General features: G+C 47.6%; 1 protein-coding gene across 6 annotated transcripts in view; it reads right to left on the bottom strand.

The window, feature by feature from the left end:
- The window catches only part of KIAA0825 (KIAA0825 ortholog), a 785,365-nt gene that overhangs the window by 322,885 nt on the left and 442,730 nt on the right, over positions 1 to 19,750 (bottom strand). For all 6 annotated transcript variants that reach the window (XM_075325095.1, XM_075325097.1, XM_075325094.1 and 3 more), the window contains 2 exons: positions 15,944 to 16,096; positions 12,727 to 12,821 (listed from right to left, as the gene is read on the bottom strand). In XM_075325095.1, the coding sequence (XP_075181210.1) occupies positions 12,727 to 12,821; positions 15,944 to 16,096 (248 nt within the window). The remainder of the gene's footprint in view (positions 1 to 12,726; positions 12,822 to 15,943; positions 16,097 to 19,750) is intronic.

Below are 19,750 nucleotides of genomic sequence, written 5' to 3'. Positions count from 1 at the left end.
AGTGGGCAAAATGACAAGTGTTTGTGAGCTCTTGGAGACTCTTTAATGAATTAAAGGGATTGTCTAATTGTGACCATTTTGAAATCTAATGCCAATGCAGCAATCAGCTGATCTATGCAGTCTGGATTATGAAACCCTGGCCAATCAATTGTTTCCACAAACGGAGCTGTGGATAACCATAGATTTCCAATGCAGGGCAAATGGCATATTAAATAGCTGTTATTCAAATGGTTGGCTGTGCATGTAATCCCTTTAATAGCTTCCAAGAAGGTGCCAGAATTTGTTCATCTGTTGCCTTAATTCATTTGCTGATAATTAGGAGGTTAGCAAAGCGAGTATCAATGTTAAAAAATTATAAAACAAAAAGAAAATATGTTTTTCCATTCAGAGACCTGCTGTCTCTGAACTGAACAATAGGCATCACGAAAAATAATCTATGATGGCCTATCTTTTTTAATACCTGATTGGTGGTGGTTTGGCTCTCAGCACCCCTGCCGATCAAATGTGTGAAAAGGCTGCAGAGATTGGCAAGTACTGCATCCAGTCAACATGGTAGCCGTTACTTTAATGGGACAGTGATGCAATTTCCCAGCACAGCGGCAACTAGCAAGCACATTGCAATTGTTTAAAACGCAATGTGGTTTTCATGCTTTTTTTTGCTAGGAGATGCAGATTTGGTGAAGGAATGTGATGTATAAATTTCAGCACCAAATCTGCAAATCTCCTGGCAAAAAAAATGTGGTTTTCTGCCTGGACATGACCTGCAATCTGACAGCACCTTAAAAGTAAAAGTGCTGCCGGATTATCAAACTATAATTTACAGGAAAGATGAAACTGCAGCTGTACATTACCTAGGCCAAAAACTACTACTCCAGCAGAATACAGCTAAGCCCACACTAGGTGGAGGCATCACAGGTGCAGGAGGAGCAAATCACACAGACTTCCAAATATGGAGGGGGCGTTTGCTAGATGATAAAACTGCACACTGATGGCTTACATAGAGCGCTGTTCACAAATATACAGCTGCAGTTCCTTCTTTGCTGTAAATAATTATATTTATTCCTCTTTTTTGTTGCTTTTTTATATCAGCTTATCAGACTAGCAGCATTATGACTTTCTCTTTGAAGTCGCTGTCGGATTGTAAGTCACAGCCATGTCTTGCAGTCCAACAGTCAGGTCACCGGAGGTCATACCATTGTAACCCGGCTGTGACCTCCGGTAAAGTGAGTGACGTCAGTGCTCACAGCTGGGCTACCCCCCGCTGCTGTCAGTAATTCCTGGAGCCTGAAGAGAGCGGATGTGTTTTCCCTCTCTCCAAGCTCTGGATGTAGCAGAGCTGAGGATTGTCGTGGAACTTCGTATGGATTACATCAGATCTTCAAGGGTGTTTTGGGTTAATAAAGGGGTGAAAGAGGGTATGTGTATTTTATTGCAAATAAAGGATTTTTTTGGTGTTTGGGCATTCATTATTTTCACTTACAGTATTACTAATGGGGGGTCTCACAGACGCCTCCCATTACTAATCTAGGGCTTAGTGGCAGCTGTGAGCTGTCATTAACCCCTTATATTACCATGCTTACCACCGCACCAGGGCAATCGGGATGAGTCAGGTAAAGCCCAGCATTGTCGCATCTAATCGATGAGAAAATTCTTGGCAGTTGCAGGCTGGTATTTTTAGGCTGGGCGGAAAAATCCATGACGCCGCCCATCCTGATAATACCAACCCCCAGCTGTCTGCTTTACTGTGGCTAGATATCAAAATGGGGGGGAACCTACGTCTTTTGTTTCCCCTCTATTTTGATCTTCAGCCATAGTAAAGCTCACAGGTGGGAAGCTGCAGCCTGCCACTGTTGTTTACCCACACTGGCTATCAAAATAGGGTTAAAGCCAACGTCTTTTTTCCCCCATTTATTTATTTCTTTTTACATTGCTATACAGCAAACCAATCACAGACATAGCCGCAGGGTGGGAAGTGTGTATAGCAGTCTGCAACCAATCACAGACACTAGCACAAAGGGTGGGCAGGGGAAGCAGTGAATATTCATGAGCCTTAATTAGCGGGCCCAGGAGAGAGTCTGATTGTAGTGTGATCCTCTGGGAAACATGGCATGTATAACTACCCTGCTCTTACTACCATTTAACTTCCACCACAGTCCTTTAGCTTTTAATACAGCCATTTCAAAGGCCCAAACGTCTCGTCCCCATTGACTTGTATGGGGTTCAGTTCGGGATTAAGTTCGGCATCATGTTTGCTGGCCACTCCTGATTTTTTTTCTTCCTGTGTTGGTTCGGCGGACCCGCATATCCAGGGGTTCCGTCATCACTAGTGATCACACAATCTTTTTGGTTAGTTACACGATGAACCCGGTTGGGTGACAAAGCTATGCCGAGGTGTGGCAAAGGCCAAGCTGACTATCAGGGTCAAAGAAGGGAATTTTGTTACTTACCGTAAATTCCTTTTCTTCTAGCTCCTATTGGGAGACCCAGACGATTGGGTGTATAGCTACTGCCTCCGGAGGCCACACAAAGCATTACACTAAAAAGTGTAAGGCCCCTCCCCTTCTGGCTATACACCCCCAGTGGGATCACTGGCTCACCAGTTTTAGTGCAAAAGCAAGAAGGAGGAAAGCCAATAACTGGTTTAAACAAATTCACTCCGAGTAACATCGGAGAACTGAAAAAACCGTTCAACATGAGCAACATGTGTACCCGAAACAACCCAAAAATCCCGAAGGACAACAGGGCGGGTGCTGGGTCTCCCAATAGGAGCTAGAAGAAAAGGAATTTACGGTAAGTAACAAAATTCCCTTCTTCTTCGTCGCTCCATTGGGAGACCCAGACGATTGGGACGTCCAAAAGCTGTCCCTGGGTGGGTAAAGAAATACCTCATGTTAGAGCTGCAAGACAGCCCTCCCCTACGAGGAGGCAACTGCCGCCTGCAGGACTCTTCTACCTAGGCTGGCGTCCGCCGAAGCATAGGTATGCACCTGATAATGTTTGGTGAAAGTGTGCAGACTCGACCAGGTAGCTGCCTGGCACACCTGTTGAGCCGTAGCCTGGTGTCGTAATGCCCAGGATGCACCCACGGCTCTGGTAGAATGGGCCTTCAGCCCTGAAGGAACCGGAAGCCCAGCAGAACGGTAGGCTTCAAGAATTGGTTCTTTGATCCATCGAGCCAGGGTGGCCGTAGAAGCCTGCGACCCTTTGCGCTGACCAGCGACAAGGACAAAGAGTGCATCCGAACGGCGCAAGGGCGCCGTGCGGGAAATGTAGATTCTGAGTGCTCTCACCAGATCTAACAAATGTAAATCCTTCTCATACCGATGAACTGCATGAGGACAAAACGAAGGCAAGGAGATATCCTGATTAAGATGAAAAGAGGATACCACCTTCGGGAGAAACTCCTGAATGGGGCGCAGCACTACCTTGTCCTGGTGGAAGACCAGGAAGGGAGTCTTGGATGACAGCGCTGCCAGCTCAGACACTCTCCGAAGAGATGTGATCGCTACCAGAAAAGCCACGTTCTGGGATAGTCTAGAAAGTGAAACCTCCCTCAGAGGCTCGAAGGGCGGCTTCTGGAGGGCAACTAGTACCCTGTTCAGATCCCATGGATCTAACGGCCGCTTGCACGGGGGAACGATATGGCAAACCCCCTGTAGGAACGTGCGCACCATAGGAAGGCGTGCCAAACGCCTCTGAAAAAAGACGGATAGCGCCGATACCTGACCTTTAAGGGAGCCGAGCGCCAAACCTTTTTCTAACCCAGATAGCAGGAAAGAAAGAAAGGTAGGCAATGCAAATGGCCAGGGAGACACTCCCTGAGCAGAGCACCAGGATAAGAATATCCTCCACTTCTGTGGTTCTTAGCGGACGTGGGCTTCCTAGCCTGTCTCATGGTGGCAACGACCCCGTGGAATAATCCTGAAGACGCTAGGATCCAGGACTCAATGGCCACACAGTCAGGTTCAGGGCCGCAGAATTCCGATGGAAAAAACGGCCCTTGGGACAGTAAGTCTGGTCGGTCTGGTAGTGCCCACGGTTGGCCGACCGTGAGCTGCCACAGATCCGGATACCACGCCCTCCTCGGCCAGTCTGGGGCGACGAGTATGACGCGGCTGCAATCGTATCTGATCTTGCGTAGCACTCTGGGCAAGGGTGCCAGAGGTGGAAACACATAAGGGAGCCGGAACTGCGACCAATCTTGCGCTAGGGCGTCTGCCGCCAGCGCTCTTTGATCGCGAGACCGTGCCATGAAGGTTGGGACCTTGTTGTTGTGCCGGGGCGCCATTAGGTCGACGTCCGGCCTTCCCCAGCGGCGACAGATTTCCTGAAACACGTCCGGGTGAAGGGACCATTCCCCTGCGTCCATGCCCTGGCGACTGAGGAAGTCTGCTTCCCAGTTTTCTACGCCGGGGATGTGAACTGCGGATATGGTGGAGGCCGTGGCATCCACCCACATCAGAATCCGCCGGACTTCCTGGAAGGCTTGCCGACTGCGTGTCCCCCCTTGGTGATTGATGTATGCCACCGCTGTGGAGTTGTCCGATTGAATTCGGATCTGCTTTCTTTCCAGCCACTGCTGGAAGGCTAGTAGGGCAAGATACACTGCTCTGATTACCAGAACATTGATCTGAAGGGTGGACTCCTGCTGAGTCCACGGACCCAGAGCCCTGTGGTGGAGAAAAACGCTCCCCACCCTGACAGACTCGCGTCTGTCGTGACCACCGCCCAAGACGGTGGTAGGAAGGATCTTCCCTGTGATAATGAGGTGGGAAGAAGCCACCATTGCAGAGAGTCCTTGCCGTCTGTGAAAGGGATACTTTCCTGTACAGGGATGTTGACTTCCCGTCTCATTGGCGGAGAATGTCCCATTGAAGTGAACGCAGATGAAACTGCGCAAACGGAACCGCCTCCATTGCCGCCACTATCTTCCCGAGGAAGTGCATGAGGCGTCTTAAGAAGTGCGACTGACCTTGAAGGAGAGTCTGCACCCCAGTCTGTAGTGACCGCTGCTTGTCCAGCGGAAGCTTCACTACCGCTGAGAGGGTATGAAACTCCATGCCAAGATACGTTAGTGATTGGGTCGTGACAGGTTTGACTTTGAGAAGTTGATGATCCACCCGAATGTCTGGAGAGTCTCCAGCGCAACATTCAGGCTGAGTTGGCATGCCTCTTGAGAGGGTGCCTTGACAAGTATATCGTCCAAGTAAGGGATCACAGAGTGTCCCTGTGAGTGCAAGACTGCTACCACTGCCGTCATGACCTTGGCGAACACCCGTGGGGCTGTCGCCAGCCCGAATGGCAGAGCTACGAACCGAAGCTGGTCGTTTCCTATCACGAAATGTAGAAAAACATTGGTGCTCTGTAGCAATCGGCACGTGGAGATAAGCATCTTAGATGTCTATTGATGCTAGGAAATTTCCTTGAGACATTGAGGCAATGACGGAGCGGAGGGTATCATCCGGAACCGCCTGGCCTCCACGTGCTTGTTGAGCAGTTTTAGGTCCAGAACGGAACGGAAAGAGCCATCCTTGTTTGGCACCACAACCAGATTGGAGGAAAACCGTGTCTTGTTCCTGAAGAGGAACCGGGATTACCACTCCTTCTGCCTGCAGAAGAGCATCTGCTCGGTGGGGATGTGGGGACGTTCTGAAGAATCGAGTCGGAGGACGAGAACAGAACTCTGTCCTGTGCACGTGGGCACACTGTCCCTCACCCACCGGTCTGTGACCTGTGGCAGCTAAATGTCGCCAAAGGCGAGCGAGTCTGCCATCAACCGCGGATGCGGAAAGATGAGAGAGCTGAGAGTCATGAGGAGACCGCCTTGGTAGCGGTTCCTCCGGCTGCCTTCCTTGGGCGTGATTGAGCCCGGCCGGCAGCTGAGCCCCTCTGAGGCTTTTCAGCCCTTTTGGACGAGGACAATTGGGACCTGCCCGAGCCTGGGAAGGACCGAAACCTCGGCTGTCCTTCCAGGACAGCATTAATAGGGTAAGTCGCAATGCAGACATTGCGAGGTTACGGACGCCCCTGCGGCACAGATGTACTTGTGCTCAAGACCAGCTGCACAAGAACAGCTAAAAAGCTTAGGGTGCCCATACGGCTGTGAATGCCGGAGCAACCGACACGCCGATAGCCTCACAGACAGATTTCAACCAGAGTCCATCTGTCTGTCAATGGCATCTGTAAGTGAAGTCCCATCTGCACTGCAACTATGGCTCTAGCCGCAAGCCTGGAGATTGGAGAATCCACCTTTGGACCCTGGGTCCAACGCCTGACCACGTCAGGGGGAAAGTGATAACGTGTATCCTTAATACGTTTGGAGAAAACGCTTATCTGGGAAGCGTGGTGTTCCTGGACTGCTTCTCTGCAGTCAGCGTGGCCAGAACAATACTCAATATACGTTTGAGTTTGAAATGGGACTTCTCCTGCTGTGAAGCTGACTCCTCCGCTGGGGGAGCTGAGGGAGAAAAGATCCAACATTCCATTGATGGACGCTATAGGATCATTCCTTATGGCGTCACCATCCGGTGTATCCGGAGTGAGAGCGGTGTCAGGATCAAAGTCCTGATGAGCTACGTCTACCTCATCATACAGAGAGCCTCCTGGGACCCCCCCGGAGCACCGATTTTTAATCCAAGTGAGGGTGGCCAGGGAGCAATGATCCAGATTGCCCATGGCCTGTCCGGACTGCAAGTCTCTATCCCATTGCAACTCCGTCCCTGTCCTTGGACAGGGTTGAGAGGTGGTTCTTTTGGCCACGTCAAGTAGAGACCCCGGCTGACCAAATGCTACAGGGGAGCATTGCACCCAATGGGGAGCAGTGCCGTGGAACAGTATCACATGCAGCAAAAACAGCATCGAAAGCCTGTGTTGCTTATATGCTGCTGCCGACTTATAGAGCCAAGAATGGCGACCGTACAGTGCAATGTATATCATACAAGCATAAAGTACAAATGAACACTGCAGCACATGCAATACAAGCAGCATAGAAAGCCTGCTTTTCTGCTGCTGTAGACTAGCCATCTAGGGGAATATAGCCCAGAATAGCGACCATACAGTGCAATGTATAGCATACAAGCATAAGTACAAATGAACACTGCATTACAAGCAGCATAGAAAAAAACCTGTGCCTCAGCACCCTTGCTTTTCTGCTGCTGTAGTCTAGCCATTCTATGGCGAATATAGCCAAGACTAGTGACCGTACAGTGCAGTGTATAGCATACAAGCATAAATACACCTGAACACTTCAGTACGTGCAATACAAGCAGCATAGAAAGCCTGTGCCGTAGCACCCATGCTTTCCTGCTGCTGATGTGTCGCCATCTGAGAGGGCATATAGCCCGAAATAGCGACCTATGCAGTGTACTTAAATACAAATAGACAAACTGCGGTATTTAGTGTCAGCACCCCAGGTGCCGCTTACCGCCCGCCTATAAGCGGGTGTGTGGTCGCCCCATTCCTGTTGGTTGCCCAGAGTCCGTTCTCCCAGCTCGGGCTGCAGGAATGGCTGCCGGCGTCCTTCCCCAGCTCGTGTGAGTAGGGGCGGGCCGTGGGCGTGCCCCAAGTCAGAGCGGGAAACCGGCGTCCCACAGTGTCTAGTGAGAGGGCTGGAGCATGTAAATAAGGCTCCAGCCCTCGGCGCTGCTGATTGTACAGCGTCTCTCCCCTACCCTGATTGACAGGGTGGGGGCGGGAACGAAGCTGAGTTAGGCCGCAAAAGCCGGGGACTGGATTTATGAGCGCCGCCGCCGTAAAAGCGCGGTCGGCGCTAAGTCCCCGGCGCACTACAAGTCCCAGCCGTGCCGCCGCTCCCGGAGCGTCCGGCGCGGTAGTTCCCAATAAATAAAGTCACTCAGCTAGGCTGCAGTGACTGTAACCCTTTACTGTCCCCGGCGCACTAGCACACCCAGCAAGTCTGGAGTGTGCTGTGCCTGTGTGTACGGGGACACAGAGTACCTGAATGGTGCAGGGCCATGTCCCTGAACGGCACTCCCGCTCCACATCCAGCAGGTTCAATGGGTCTGTGGATGGAGCCCGGCCTCAGGGCTTTGGGGCCGGTAAGATCCCACTTCCTCAGAGCCCCTCAGGGGGATGGGGAAGGAAAACAGCATGTGGGCTCCAGCCGCCGTACCAGCAATAGGTACCTCAACCTTACAAACCACCGGTGGGGTGAGAAGGGAGCATGCTGGGGGCCCCATATGGGCCCTCTTTTCTTCCATCCGATATAGTCAGCAGCTACTGCTGACTAAACAGTGGAGCTATGCGTGGATGTCTGACCTCCTTCGCACAAAGCCGAAAACTGGTGAGCCAGTGATCCCACTGGGGGTGTATAGCCAGAAGGGGAGGGGCCTTACACTTTTTAGTGTAATGCTTTGTGTGGCCTCCGGAGGCAGTAGCTATACACCCAATCGTCTGGGTCTCCCAATGGAGCGACGAAGAAACAACGCTTTTCCTGTTGTCATTTTTTGGACAATAAAAGAAGCTGAATAATCCTAGAGACAGTAGCTGCATTAGTTTGTGTCTATTCAAGCAATAATCCAGTAAAAAGAAGAATTGAAATTGCTGTTTACACACAATCATTAAGCAACTTGACAAATCTAGATGAAGAATGGTGATATTGCACTTTCTATGTGCAAAACTCCATGTGTTAAACTGACACCTATGAATGCAAACTCAAGGATGTAATTGCTGCTAAATATATAAGTGGCTTACAGCAGCTGAAGAGTAAAGCTTTCAATTATTGCCTGTTTAATAATTGTAATCAATCACATTGTAGCAATTTGTTTTCACGTTAACGCGTCTTTTTTTGAAGATTTGTGTAAAAAACCCTAATTAAATCAATAGAGCATGATAAATTCCACAGGGGTAAATACTTTTTACAGTCACTGTAACTGTTCTAATATGTGATATGTCCCTTGTAGACATTCAATGCATCACCTCATCAATACAATATCAAATGCTTAACTATCCTATGGGGTATGAATATAAATAGTAGATCACATCATCTATGCTGCGATGCTCCCTACACCGGCTCTCCTCTTTGCATAGCAGCAAAAGCAATACAATTAGGGTCATGACCTCTGAACTTAATAGATGTAGTTGAAATTAGTCATTAGTGGTAGGTATTTTTTATCATCTACCATGGTTTTCTCATGAACAAAGTTAATTGTACTTAATAGATCTTGGAAAAATAATAAGTTCCACAATTGGAGGTGTCTAAAAAAAATTCTTTGTGTGCGGAGATAATCTTATATATGTGTTCCTGCTATGTACTGTGTAATGGCCAAGTCTGACCGGACAGGGACATGTTCTGTTCATACCACAGCTCCTACACAAAAAGAATCAGCTATTAACCTTGTGCTGTAATGTCTATATATTTTTTTTATTTCCTCCCTGTCCCAGGAGATGTGGTATGATCAGACCATGTCCCTGTACGGTCAGACACGGACATTATACAGTACATAGCGTCAGCGTCGGACTGGATACCGGAGGAATCTCCTATAATGCCAGGCATGGATTCAGTTACCTGCATTGCACTCCGGAGCTCTCAGTTGCAGCTTGGTCTGATCTCAGAGTTTGCAGGACTGCAGCGCGAGTGCCGAGTGATTGATTCCCCGGTGATTGCGGTTCAGTTCAGGACAGCTGCAGAAAGGCCAGGCTGCAATCCGGAGTTCAGGTGAGAGCACCAGAGATCAGCCCGGCCTGTCTGCAGCTGTCATAAACTGAACCGCAATCGCCAGGGAATCAATCACTCGGCGCTCGCGGTACAGTCTAGGCTGCACTCCAGAGCTCAGGTGAGAGCTCCGGAGTGCAATGCAGGTAACTGAATCCAGGCCTGGCATTACTAGAGATTCCTCCGGTAGCCAGTCTGACGCTGCATAGCGGGGACACATATATAAGATTATCTTAGCAGAGGAACATTTTTTTTTTTTTTTTTTTTAAATACAACCAATTGTGGAACTTATTATTGTTACAAAATCTATTGATTAAAATTAACCTACTTAGTAGGAAAACCCCTTTAAAATTGCCCATTTCTTGGTGCTTCTTCAAAAGAACTTGAACAGCACATACTGAAACCTCAATCTGCTGAAACCTCTGCCTCGTTGAGACCTTGATGATGCAGTATAACTACCTTGTGTCTTGTTCCTGTGCTCAGTCTTACCATGCTGTATGACCTGTGATATTTCACAACCTTTGTAGTAGCGTTTGGCTGGTCCTCGCCCAGTAAGCCTCCTAGATAGTTGTTTCCACTTCAGTTATTGACTGTGTTTTCACTAACATATGAAAATGCTGATCATTATGATCACTTGAGTGGTATAATAGTACTATACTCTACAAAATCACTGACGGTGCACAAGTGTAAGCAGAACGTATGTTGTGCCGAATACCAAGGGTGGTCCCCTAAACTATTAATTTGATTTAGATCTTTTGCTAGGTCACTTGTCATTTTGTTAATTGATAAAAACAAACTAAATTTTGCACTGTACTGTAAGTGTGCATTTCGATTTGTGTTGCCCTGATTTTTTGGCCAGTCCAGTCCTCTTTGGCAGCTAATCTTCGCTTCTGCACCAAGCATCCATGGTCCACTATCCCGGGAGTGTCTCTGCTGCTTACTAGGCACGTGATGATATCACGTGAAGTCTAGTGAGCACCAGAGCTGCCCAGGATGCTGCTGGCACAAGGATGCCGAAGTAGAAGAGAAGACCAGCGGCCATGGAGAACTGGAATGCACACCGGACCAGGAAAGTGCAAATCAAATTGCTTATCTGTAGTCAGCAGATTTCACAATATAAACTACACACGGTAGTGACAGATTTCTTAGACCCGATTGCCCTTTGAACCTTTTTGAAAGTTTCCCTGCCTAATATTAAAGGGAACATTTTCAGTCCAGCTCCAGTTAAAAGAAAATGATCATTTGGATATTAGGATTATACAGCCATTTTGACATGCATTTTTACAGAAAGTACATCGGACGCATCATGTTGAAAAGATCTATGTAATAAAGTATACAGTGTATATTGCAAAATCTGGTGATTGGCTTAAGTTTGAAACATTCTTGAAAGAGTACTTCAAATATGGAGAAAAAAAAAGACACAAAAACAAACTGTATAGTAATGATTCATGACAAATATAAAACTTTGCTCTACTTTATCAGAGGTTCATTTTTTCTCAAAGTGGTTTACTCACCGCATCAAATCATCAACTATATAACCAAGCATGTAACTTACAAAATGGACAGCATTTTTGTTGCTTGCCACAGCTGACTAAAGAGGTTCTTGAGCAATGGACATTCCTCCATGACATTAATATACCTCAACTGCTTAATGGGAAACCCCCCTTAAATGTCACCATATTTTTGCACCCCATCTGACAGCAGCATAATGAAGAGACAGAGACCCTGATTCCAGAGATGTGTCACATACTGGGCTGCTTGCTGTAGTTTTGATAATATCACTGTATTTTCAGATTCAGATCTAGCAGTTATTTGATTGTGGAGCTCTAGAACCCTGCACACACCACTGACTGCCAGTGTATACAGTGTACACAAACAGCTGACAGTGATGTCGGTGGGGTTATACGGAGCTCATGAATATGCTAGACCAGGGATTCTCACATCCAGTCCTGAGGACCCACCAACAGATCATGTTTTTAGGTTTTCCTCAATATTAGACAGGGAATAATTCCTCAAGCTGTGCAACATTAAGGAAATCCTGAAAACCGGATTGAAGAAAACCTGAAAACATGATCTGTTCGTGGGCCTTGAGGACTGGAGTTGAGAAACACTGGGCTAGACTATCTGGCAGCATGCCAAGTAGTTCTATAATGATAATCTCCTGCTGATTAAAGTGTGATTTTATCAAAACAACAGTACGTGGAACAGAAAGTGACACATTGCTGGAATCGGGGTCTCTGCCCCTACATTATGCTGCTCTCAAAGTAGGTGGCAAAAACCTGGTAACAGATTCCTGTTAAAAAGAAGCCATCAGCCGTTTCATGCAGTCCTAACCAGCAGTCGCATGAAATAGTGACTTTCTACCTTATTGCAGTATACCATTTTCTTCAAAACAGTACAGTTTGAGGTAGAGTCAGTCACAGGGAGAAGTGTCTTTAAGCTTCACCCCAACCATTTTTGTTTGATTGATAGTTTTGACCTGTCAAGCAATCACACCAAGAGGGGTGAAGAAATAGCCAGAAAGGCTACCTTTAATTGTGACCGGTCAGCAGTTTCAAGCTACACACAGCTTTCCCATCCCAGTGTTCAGGTACTAGAATTGACTGCTGAACGGCTCCCCACTGACATGTCAATCACACCAAATGGGGCAGGTAAAAGCCAAAGGTGAACAGCCCACAGCACACTTTTCCACTTGCCTGGATACAATAGAATGTCATGAAGCTACTAAGACGGTGTTCCTCAACTCCAGTCGTCAAGGCCGACCAAGAGATCATGTTTTCAGGATTTCCTTAGTATTGCATAGGTGATGGAATTATTCCCCGTGCAATACTGTGAAAATCCTGAAAACATGATCTGTTGGTGGGCCTTGAGGTCTGGAGTTGAGGAACACCACGTTGCCTTTAAATGTAAACGCCGGGTTACATCCATATTAGATGATCTTAGCAAACTGCTGTAGGAATTTCCAGACATTTTGCAAGATTTTTAGATATTCGAATGCATCTAGGTATAAAAGAAAAAATAACTTCCAAGCATATATATGTATAACAGGGTACCTGTGTAGTAGAAGTTCTCCCAAGGACACAGCATTCACCCCCAAACAGTAAGGTAGCAGCTTTGACCAATCGCAGCTCTCTTCCATTGCGGTAGACTGTTAATAGAAATGAAGGTGGATTTTATAGTAATTAATCATAACTAACGCCACCAGTAATTTATCCATTATAAACTATGAGGGAAAGGCGGGCTTGGCCTGTTAGAATAAATCAAGTTCAGACAGCCTACTTTTTATTCCAATAAGACAACAATTAATTTACAAATCCACTAAGTGGTGTAGTCATTATTTATTAAAAGATAAATCAATTTTTGTACCACATTCCAACTGTTAGTGGCAATTTGCCCAACTACTTTGTCTGAGAGCTAAAGTCTTTGTTTGAAAGGAGAAATAAATGGATGCCTTGAATGCTCAGTAACAATTTACAATTTCCTACTGTCAGCAAGAAGTTTACCAGGAAATAAACAGAGGGGGAGCTACGATTTATGCTGCATGATGTATCTTAATTAGAAGCCATTTTATGGGTCTAATCTAAAATTGGTATCATGGATTGAAATAAACAGATGGTTCAATACATATTTGGGAGCATGCGAGTCACAAAATCTTGTTATCTATGACCAAGTACACAATAAATAACTATTTACGAACTGGTTATGAGTGAAGATTAGATGTCTACTGAACACGTATGGACAATTTAGAGGAAAGTATCACAAATACTATTGTTGGGAACAATACTTATGATAACTACTGATGTCTGAGCGTGCTCAGTAATTGATTGAGCATCGAGGTGCTCGGGTGCTCGGAAGTAGAGATGAGCAAACCTGAGGTTCGATGTTCGGAAATCGGGTTTGGAAACCAACTTTAAAAAAAAAAAAGTTCGGGTTCGAAGTTCAAAGAAGTTACGAGAGCAAAGAACTCAAGCGAGCAGCGCTGTGCTTGGGGATGAGTGATGCTCAGCCTGGTGCAAGCTGCGTGCAGTGTTTGAAGGGCTCATACTAGAGGTAAGATAAGCGTGATGAGATGTAATTGGCACACAAAAAAGAAAAAATTGCAAAATCCCACCTAGCCCCCGGAAGTGTTCTTCTTATGGCTAGCAGTATGTGGGTGGAGCCACAAAATGCCCAATTACTGACTTCCATTGAAGTTCGGATCAAGTTCGGGACACAATTGAACTTTTTTTAAGGTTTGAACGTGCCTGCCGAACCGAACTTCCAAAGGTTCACTCATCTCTACTAGGATGTGTCGCTCATGAAACAATGAAAACAAAGCACAGGCTCTCTTCAGTAAACAATGAAAGCCGGCACCACCGGTGAGAGCCACTTGCCGTCTCTGAATGAATCTCACTGGGGATAAAACCAAAGTTTTTGGCTGTATTGTGTAAAATAAAAAAAACCTGCTCTCCCTCACCCAGAAATGTTCTATTTATGGCTGGCTGTATGTGGGCAGAGAACAAACTGGACAATCACTGACTTCCATTGTACTTGTTACTCTAGTCAAGCCCATCCAAGCATCTTACCAGCTCGACTTGAGTAATGAGCACTCGAGCATCGCAGTATTCACCCATCATTTTGAGTAACAAGCATCAATCTTTGACAGCTCACCCATCATTAATTATAACATCAGTCGCAAACTAATACAAATTGTGTCAAATTAAAAAAAATATGCAAAATTAAAAAAAATTAAAAGGTAAAAGACACATATAATAAATAATGGGTATTCCAGTTATAACATGTTATCACCTAGCCACAAGTTAGGTTATAACTGCTAGATCAACAGGAACCCTATGAATAGCTGCATTGGATGTGTGTCCCCATTTTTAATGGAGTGCTACACGTATGCTGCCACTCCACTGAATCACATTAGGACTTTTGGAAATAAAGTGACTTTTTTATTCTAGTAAATTACCACGAGATAAAACAAGAATAACAGAAAAACAATAGTAAACACATTTTGTATGCCAATCTTGATGAAGGGTACTCTAGATATGTAAAATTCATTAAAGGGAACCTGTCACCAGGTTTTTGCCTAATGAACTGCGGCCACCACCGCTGAGCGCTTATACACAGCATTCTAGAATACTGTATATAAGAGCTCATTTCACTCTGTATAACGTAAAAAAACACCTTTATAATACTTACCTAGGGGGCAGTCTGGTCTGATGGGTGTTGCTGCTCTTGGTCTGGAGCCTCCTCTCTTCTTGCGATCGCTGTCCTCCTTCTGCCCAGCCCTGTGTGCATGACCTGTCCTGCATCATTCAGAGAGGCCTTCATTGCGCTCCTGCGCCTGCACACTTTGATCTGCTCTGCTGGGGGCATAGCAAAGTAGTGTATTGTGCAGGTGTGAGAAAAGGTCAAAAACCGGAGATCTAAGTGCGCATGCGCAGGAGCGCAATGCAGGCCTGTCTGTGAATGACGCAGGAGGCGTCATGCATATGGGGCTGAGCAGGAGGACGGTGATTGCACAAGATGGAGGAGTTGACGGACCGAGAGTAACGTCACCCATCGGACCGGACTGCCCACTAGGTGAGTATTATAAAGGTGTTTTTTTACATTATATAGCGCAGCCTGGACTCTTATATACCGTACACTATTCTGGAATCCTGTATATAAGGGCTCACTGGTGCTGGCTGCAGGTCATAAGGGAAAAACTTGGTGAGAGGTTCCCTTTAAGACGCAAAAGTATTGAGTACATTTCTGCCACATTTCTAAATCTGTCCAAGGGTCTCAGCCACATCCGCGACCAGCTACGCTCTGCCAACTTTTCAAAAAGTGTCCAAAGCTGGGTAAAAATGTCAACAGTCGCAACATTTTTGCACAACTCATAGTTCAAACAGAATTCTGGTAAAAACTACTTGATGAATAAGGATCAAAGAAAATGGACACCCTTTCTGAAGTCAGGTTTTTACACTTTTAGCAACAGCTGCTGCTAAGTTAAGTATACAACTAAGCAATCTTCAGACAGACAGCCGTAGAATAGAGTAGAATGAAGAGCTCAATGATTTTCGACAAGGCACTGTCACAATCATGCTACTGTTACAATAAATCACTTTATAACAAGTGATGTTATTGTAGGAAGAATAATGGATCTTGCAATGAGCTGTTTAAAAAGCATGTGTGATGTCTGGGTGTCTACATACTATTGAATTTAGGCAACTGATTCGCAATTTATGGATACTGAAATGTATCTTAACAGGTAATACAGTATTATAGTAACAGTCATACCTCACTCGGCACATTCACACCAGGCAGTAAAAACTTTTCTAACGGGTTGAAGGTTGATAGCTGGTCCTCCGTGGTGAAGCTCAATTGAAATGTCTTGGAAGATGTTTTATTCTTTTCAGAGAGTTCACAAAGCAAGACCTCATGTAGGTATTCCTAGAGTAAAAGAAGCATTAGTGTATGTGAATAGAACAGATATATCTGTCACAAAATTATTCAAATGCTCCACAGTCTAAAAATATGAAGGATACTAAGAGAACATACCATGCAGAGAAAAACAACATATACGTCAGGACCCCAAGATAAGTTTTGCTCACAAGCTTTCTGTGACTCCTTGAGAAGGCTTGTGAGCAAAACATACGTCGGAATTCTGGGATCCTGACTTATAGGATGGTTTCCGTTATATGATATGTTCCATTCTATCCTTATATTCATGAAACTATTTATTGACTTTATATTACCATCTATATATATATAATTGCCTTATTCTGTCTGTCTGTCTCTCTGTCTGTCTTGCTCCAAAATTGTGTCCTTACGGTGACACAAAGCTGATTGGCCGCTGGGCTCACCATGGCCCCGCCCCCCGCACGGATTGGCCGCTCGCCCAGGCTCCGCCCCCATACGGATTGGCCGGCCGCTCGCCCAGGCTCCGCCCCTCACACGGATTGGCCTCTCGCCCCGGCACCCTGCACGCATTGGCAACTCGGCCATGCCCCGCCCCCTCACGCAATGCACGCTCGCTCTGGCCCCGCTCCCCGCACGCATTCCCCGAACCGACACGGAGCCACGACTCCCAGGTGAGTACTGTACCCCTGGGAGTCCACATCAGCGTACGCCGCCAACCCAGCCGACACATACCCTCGCATTGCTGGGGTTGCCGCCGTATGCTGGTGTGGGCTCCCGTGCGAGCAGGGGACGATATACGCTGTAACCATGGTAGCATAGTTACCAGCGCATCAAAGTCCTGCAGCGGCGGAACATACACACTCGCACACACACACATCAGATCACACTCGCATTCACACACACATCACATCGCATCCACACACTCACAACATCCTGGGATATCGCTTGCTTCTCGGCGGCGATACTGTGCAGTGACCTTCCAGGACCTGCCGGAGGATCACATGGCCAGAAGCATGTGGTATCTCCGGATGTTGTGAGTGTGAGCGCGTATGTGCGATATCGTCAGTGTGTGGGTGAGTGTATGCGATCGGATGTGTGTGAGTGTGTTCTGATGTGTGAGTGTGTGTGTGCGAGTGTATGCGATCGGATCTGTGAGTGTCGGCAGAGGAGCACGGCGTGCTGGGGGAGGCTGGGAGGAGAGAGGCTGATCCTGGGGAAGGCTGGGAGGGGGAGGCTGATGCTTGGGGAGGCTGGGAGGAGAGAGGCTGATGCTGGGGTAGGCTGATGCTGGGGTAGGCTGATGCTGGGGGAGGCTGGGAGGGTGTAGGATGATGGTGGGGGAGGCTGAGAGGAGAGAGGCTGATGCTGGGGGAGGCTGGGAGGAGAGAGGCTGATGCTGGGGGAGGCTGGGAGGGGGAGGCTGATGCTGGGGGAGGCTGGGAGGAGGGAGGCTGGGAGTGAGAGGCTGATGCTGGGGGAGGCTGGGAGGGGGAGGCTGATGCTGGGGGAGGCTGGGAGGAGAGAGGCTGATGCTGGAGGAGGCTGGGAGGAGAGGCTGATGCTGGGGGAGGCTGGGAGGAGAGAAGCTGATGCTGGGGGAGGCTAGGAGGCGAGAGGCTGATGCTGGGGGAGGCTGGGAGGGGGAGGCTGATGCTGGGGGAGGCTGGGAGGGGGAGGCTGATGCTGGAGGAGGCTGGGAGGAGGGAGGCTGGGAGGGGGGAGGCTGAGAGAAGAGAGGCTGATGCTGGGGGAGGCTGAGGCTGGGAGGAGAGAGGCTGATGCTGGGGACAGAGAGGCTGATGCTGGGGACAGAGAGGCTGATGGAGAAAGGCTGATGCTGGGAGGAGAGAGGCTGATGCTGGGGGGAGAGAGGCTGATGCTGGGGGCAGAGAGGCTGATGCTGGTGCAGCATGGGGGATGGAGCACGATGGGGGGTGCGCAGCATGGGGGATGGAGCACGATGGGGAGTGTGCAGCATGGTGGATGGAGCACGTTTGGGAGTGCGCAGCATGGTGGATGGAGCACGTTTGGGAGTGCGCAGCATGGCGGATGGACCACGTTTGGGAGTGCGCAGCATGGCAGATGGACCACGTTTGGGAGTGCGCAGCATGGCAGATGGGGCACGTTTGGGAGTGCGCAGCATGGCGTATGGACCACGTTTGGGAGTGCGCAGCATGGCGGATGGAGCACATTTGGGAATGCGCAGCATGGCGGATGGAGCACGTTTGGGAGTGCGCAGCATGGGGGATGCAGCACGATGGGGAGTGTGCAGTATGGCGGATGGAGCACGTTTGGGAGTGCGCAGCATGGCGGATGGAGCACGTTTGGGAGTGCGCAGCATGGCGGATGGACCACGTTTGGGAGTGCGCAGCATGGCGGATGGAGCACGTTTGGGAGTGCGCAGCATGGCGGATGGAGCACGATGGGGGGTGCACAGCATGGGGGATGGAGCACGATGGGAGGTGCACACCTCCCCCCAACACACACACACACACACACACACACACACTGGGAACCACAAACACCGCCCTACACAGACACCCACAGACAACGCTGCACACACACAACACCCAACACACAAACACCACGGCATATACGCACATACCGCACAACACACACATTGCACAAAACATACCTCCCCCCAAAACACACCACACACACACAAACCGCGCAACACACACACAAACGCTACAGACACACAGCGCTCCACAAACAACGCAACACACGCAACACACGTACAACACCGCTCTCACCCCCCGCCACACCCAGACAACACCCAGAACATGTACAGCCCCCACACAAGCACTTGGTAACTACACACAACAACATATATATATATATATATATATATATATATATAACAAAAATCATACATGAACTACACAATACGTAAATTCTAGAATACCCGATGCGTAGAATCGGGCCACCTTCTAGTTGGATATAATTATCTGATTTATCTGCTGTATCTCGTATATATCCATTGTACAGTCAATACAACACCAATATGTACAGTCTAGTGCAGGGGTGGGCAATTAATTTTCCCATGGGGCCGCATGAGAAATTGGGATTGGTTTAGAGGGCCGGACTAATATAATTAACTCGGTTCTACCCAATATATTACATCACTACACCCCCTCCATATACTACACCTGTAATAAACTACACCACTACACCCCTATATACTACACCCCCCATATACACCTGTATTATACTACACTCCCTCCATATACCTGTAATATACTACACCCCCATATACACCTGTATTATACTACACCACTATATAATACACCTCCGATATACTACATCATTACACCCCTATATACTACACCTGTAATATACTACATCACTACACCCCATATACTACACCTGTAATATAGTACACCCCCATATAGCACACCTGTAATATACTACAACTCCATATAGTACACCTGTAATATACTACATCACTACACCCCTATATACACCTGTAATATACTACATCACTACACCCCATATACTACACCTGTAATATACTACACCTCCATATAGCACACCTGTAATATACTACACCTCCATATAGCACACCTGTAATATACTACACCTCCATATAGCACACCTGTAATATACTACATCACTACACCCCATATACTACACCTGTAATATAGTACACCCCCATATAGCACACCTGTAATATACTACAACTCC

Source organism: Anomaloglossus baeobatrachus, chromosome 1 (assembly GCF_048569485.1).
Source record: "Anomaloglossus baeobatrachus isolate aAnoBae1 chromosome 1, aAnoBae1.hap1, whole genome shotgun sequence".
Classification (NCBI taxonomy): Eukaryota; Metazoa; Chordata; class Amphibia; order Anura; family Aromobatidae; genus Anomaloglossus; species Anomaloglossus baeobatrachus.
Note: the sequence above shows the minus strand (reverse complement) of the source record. Positions and strands in the feature narration are given on the sequence as shown.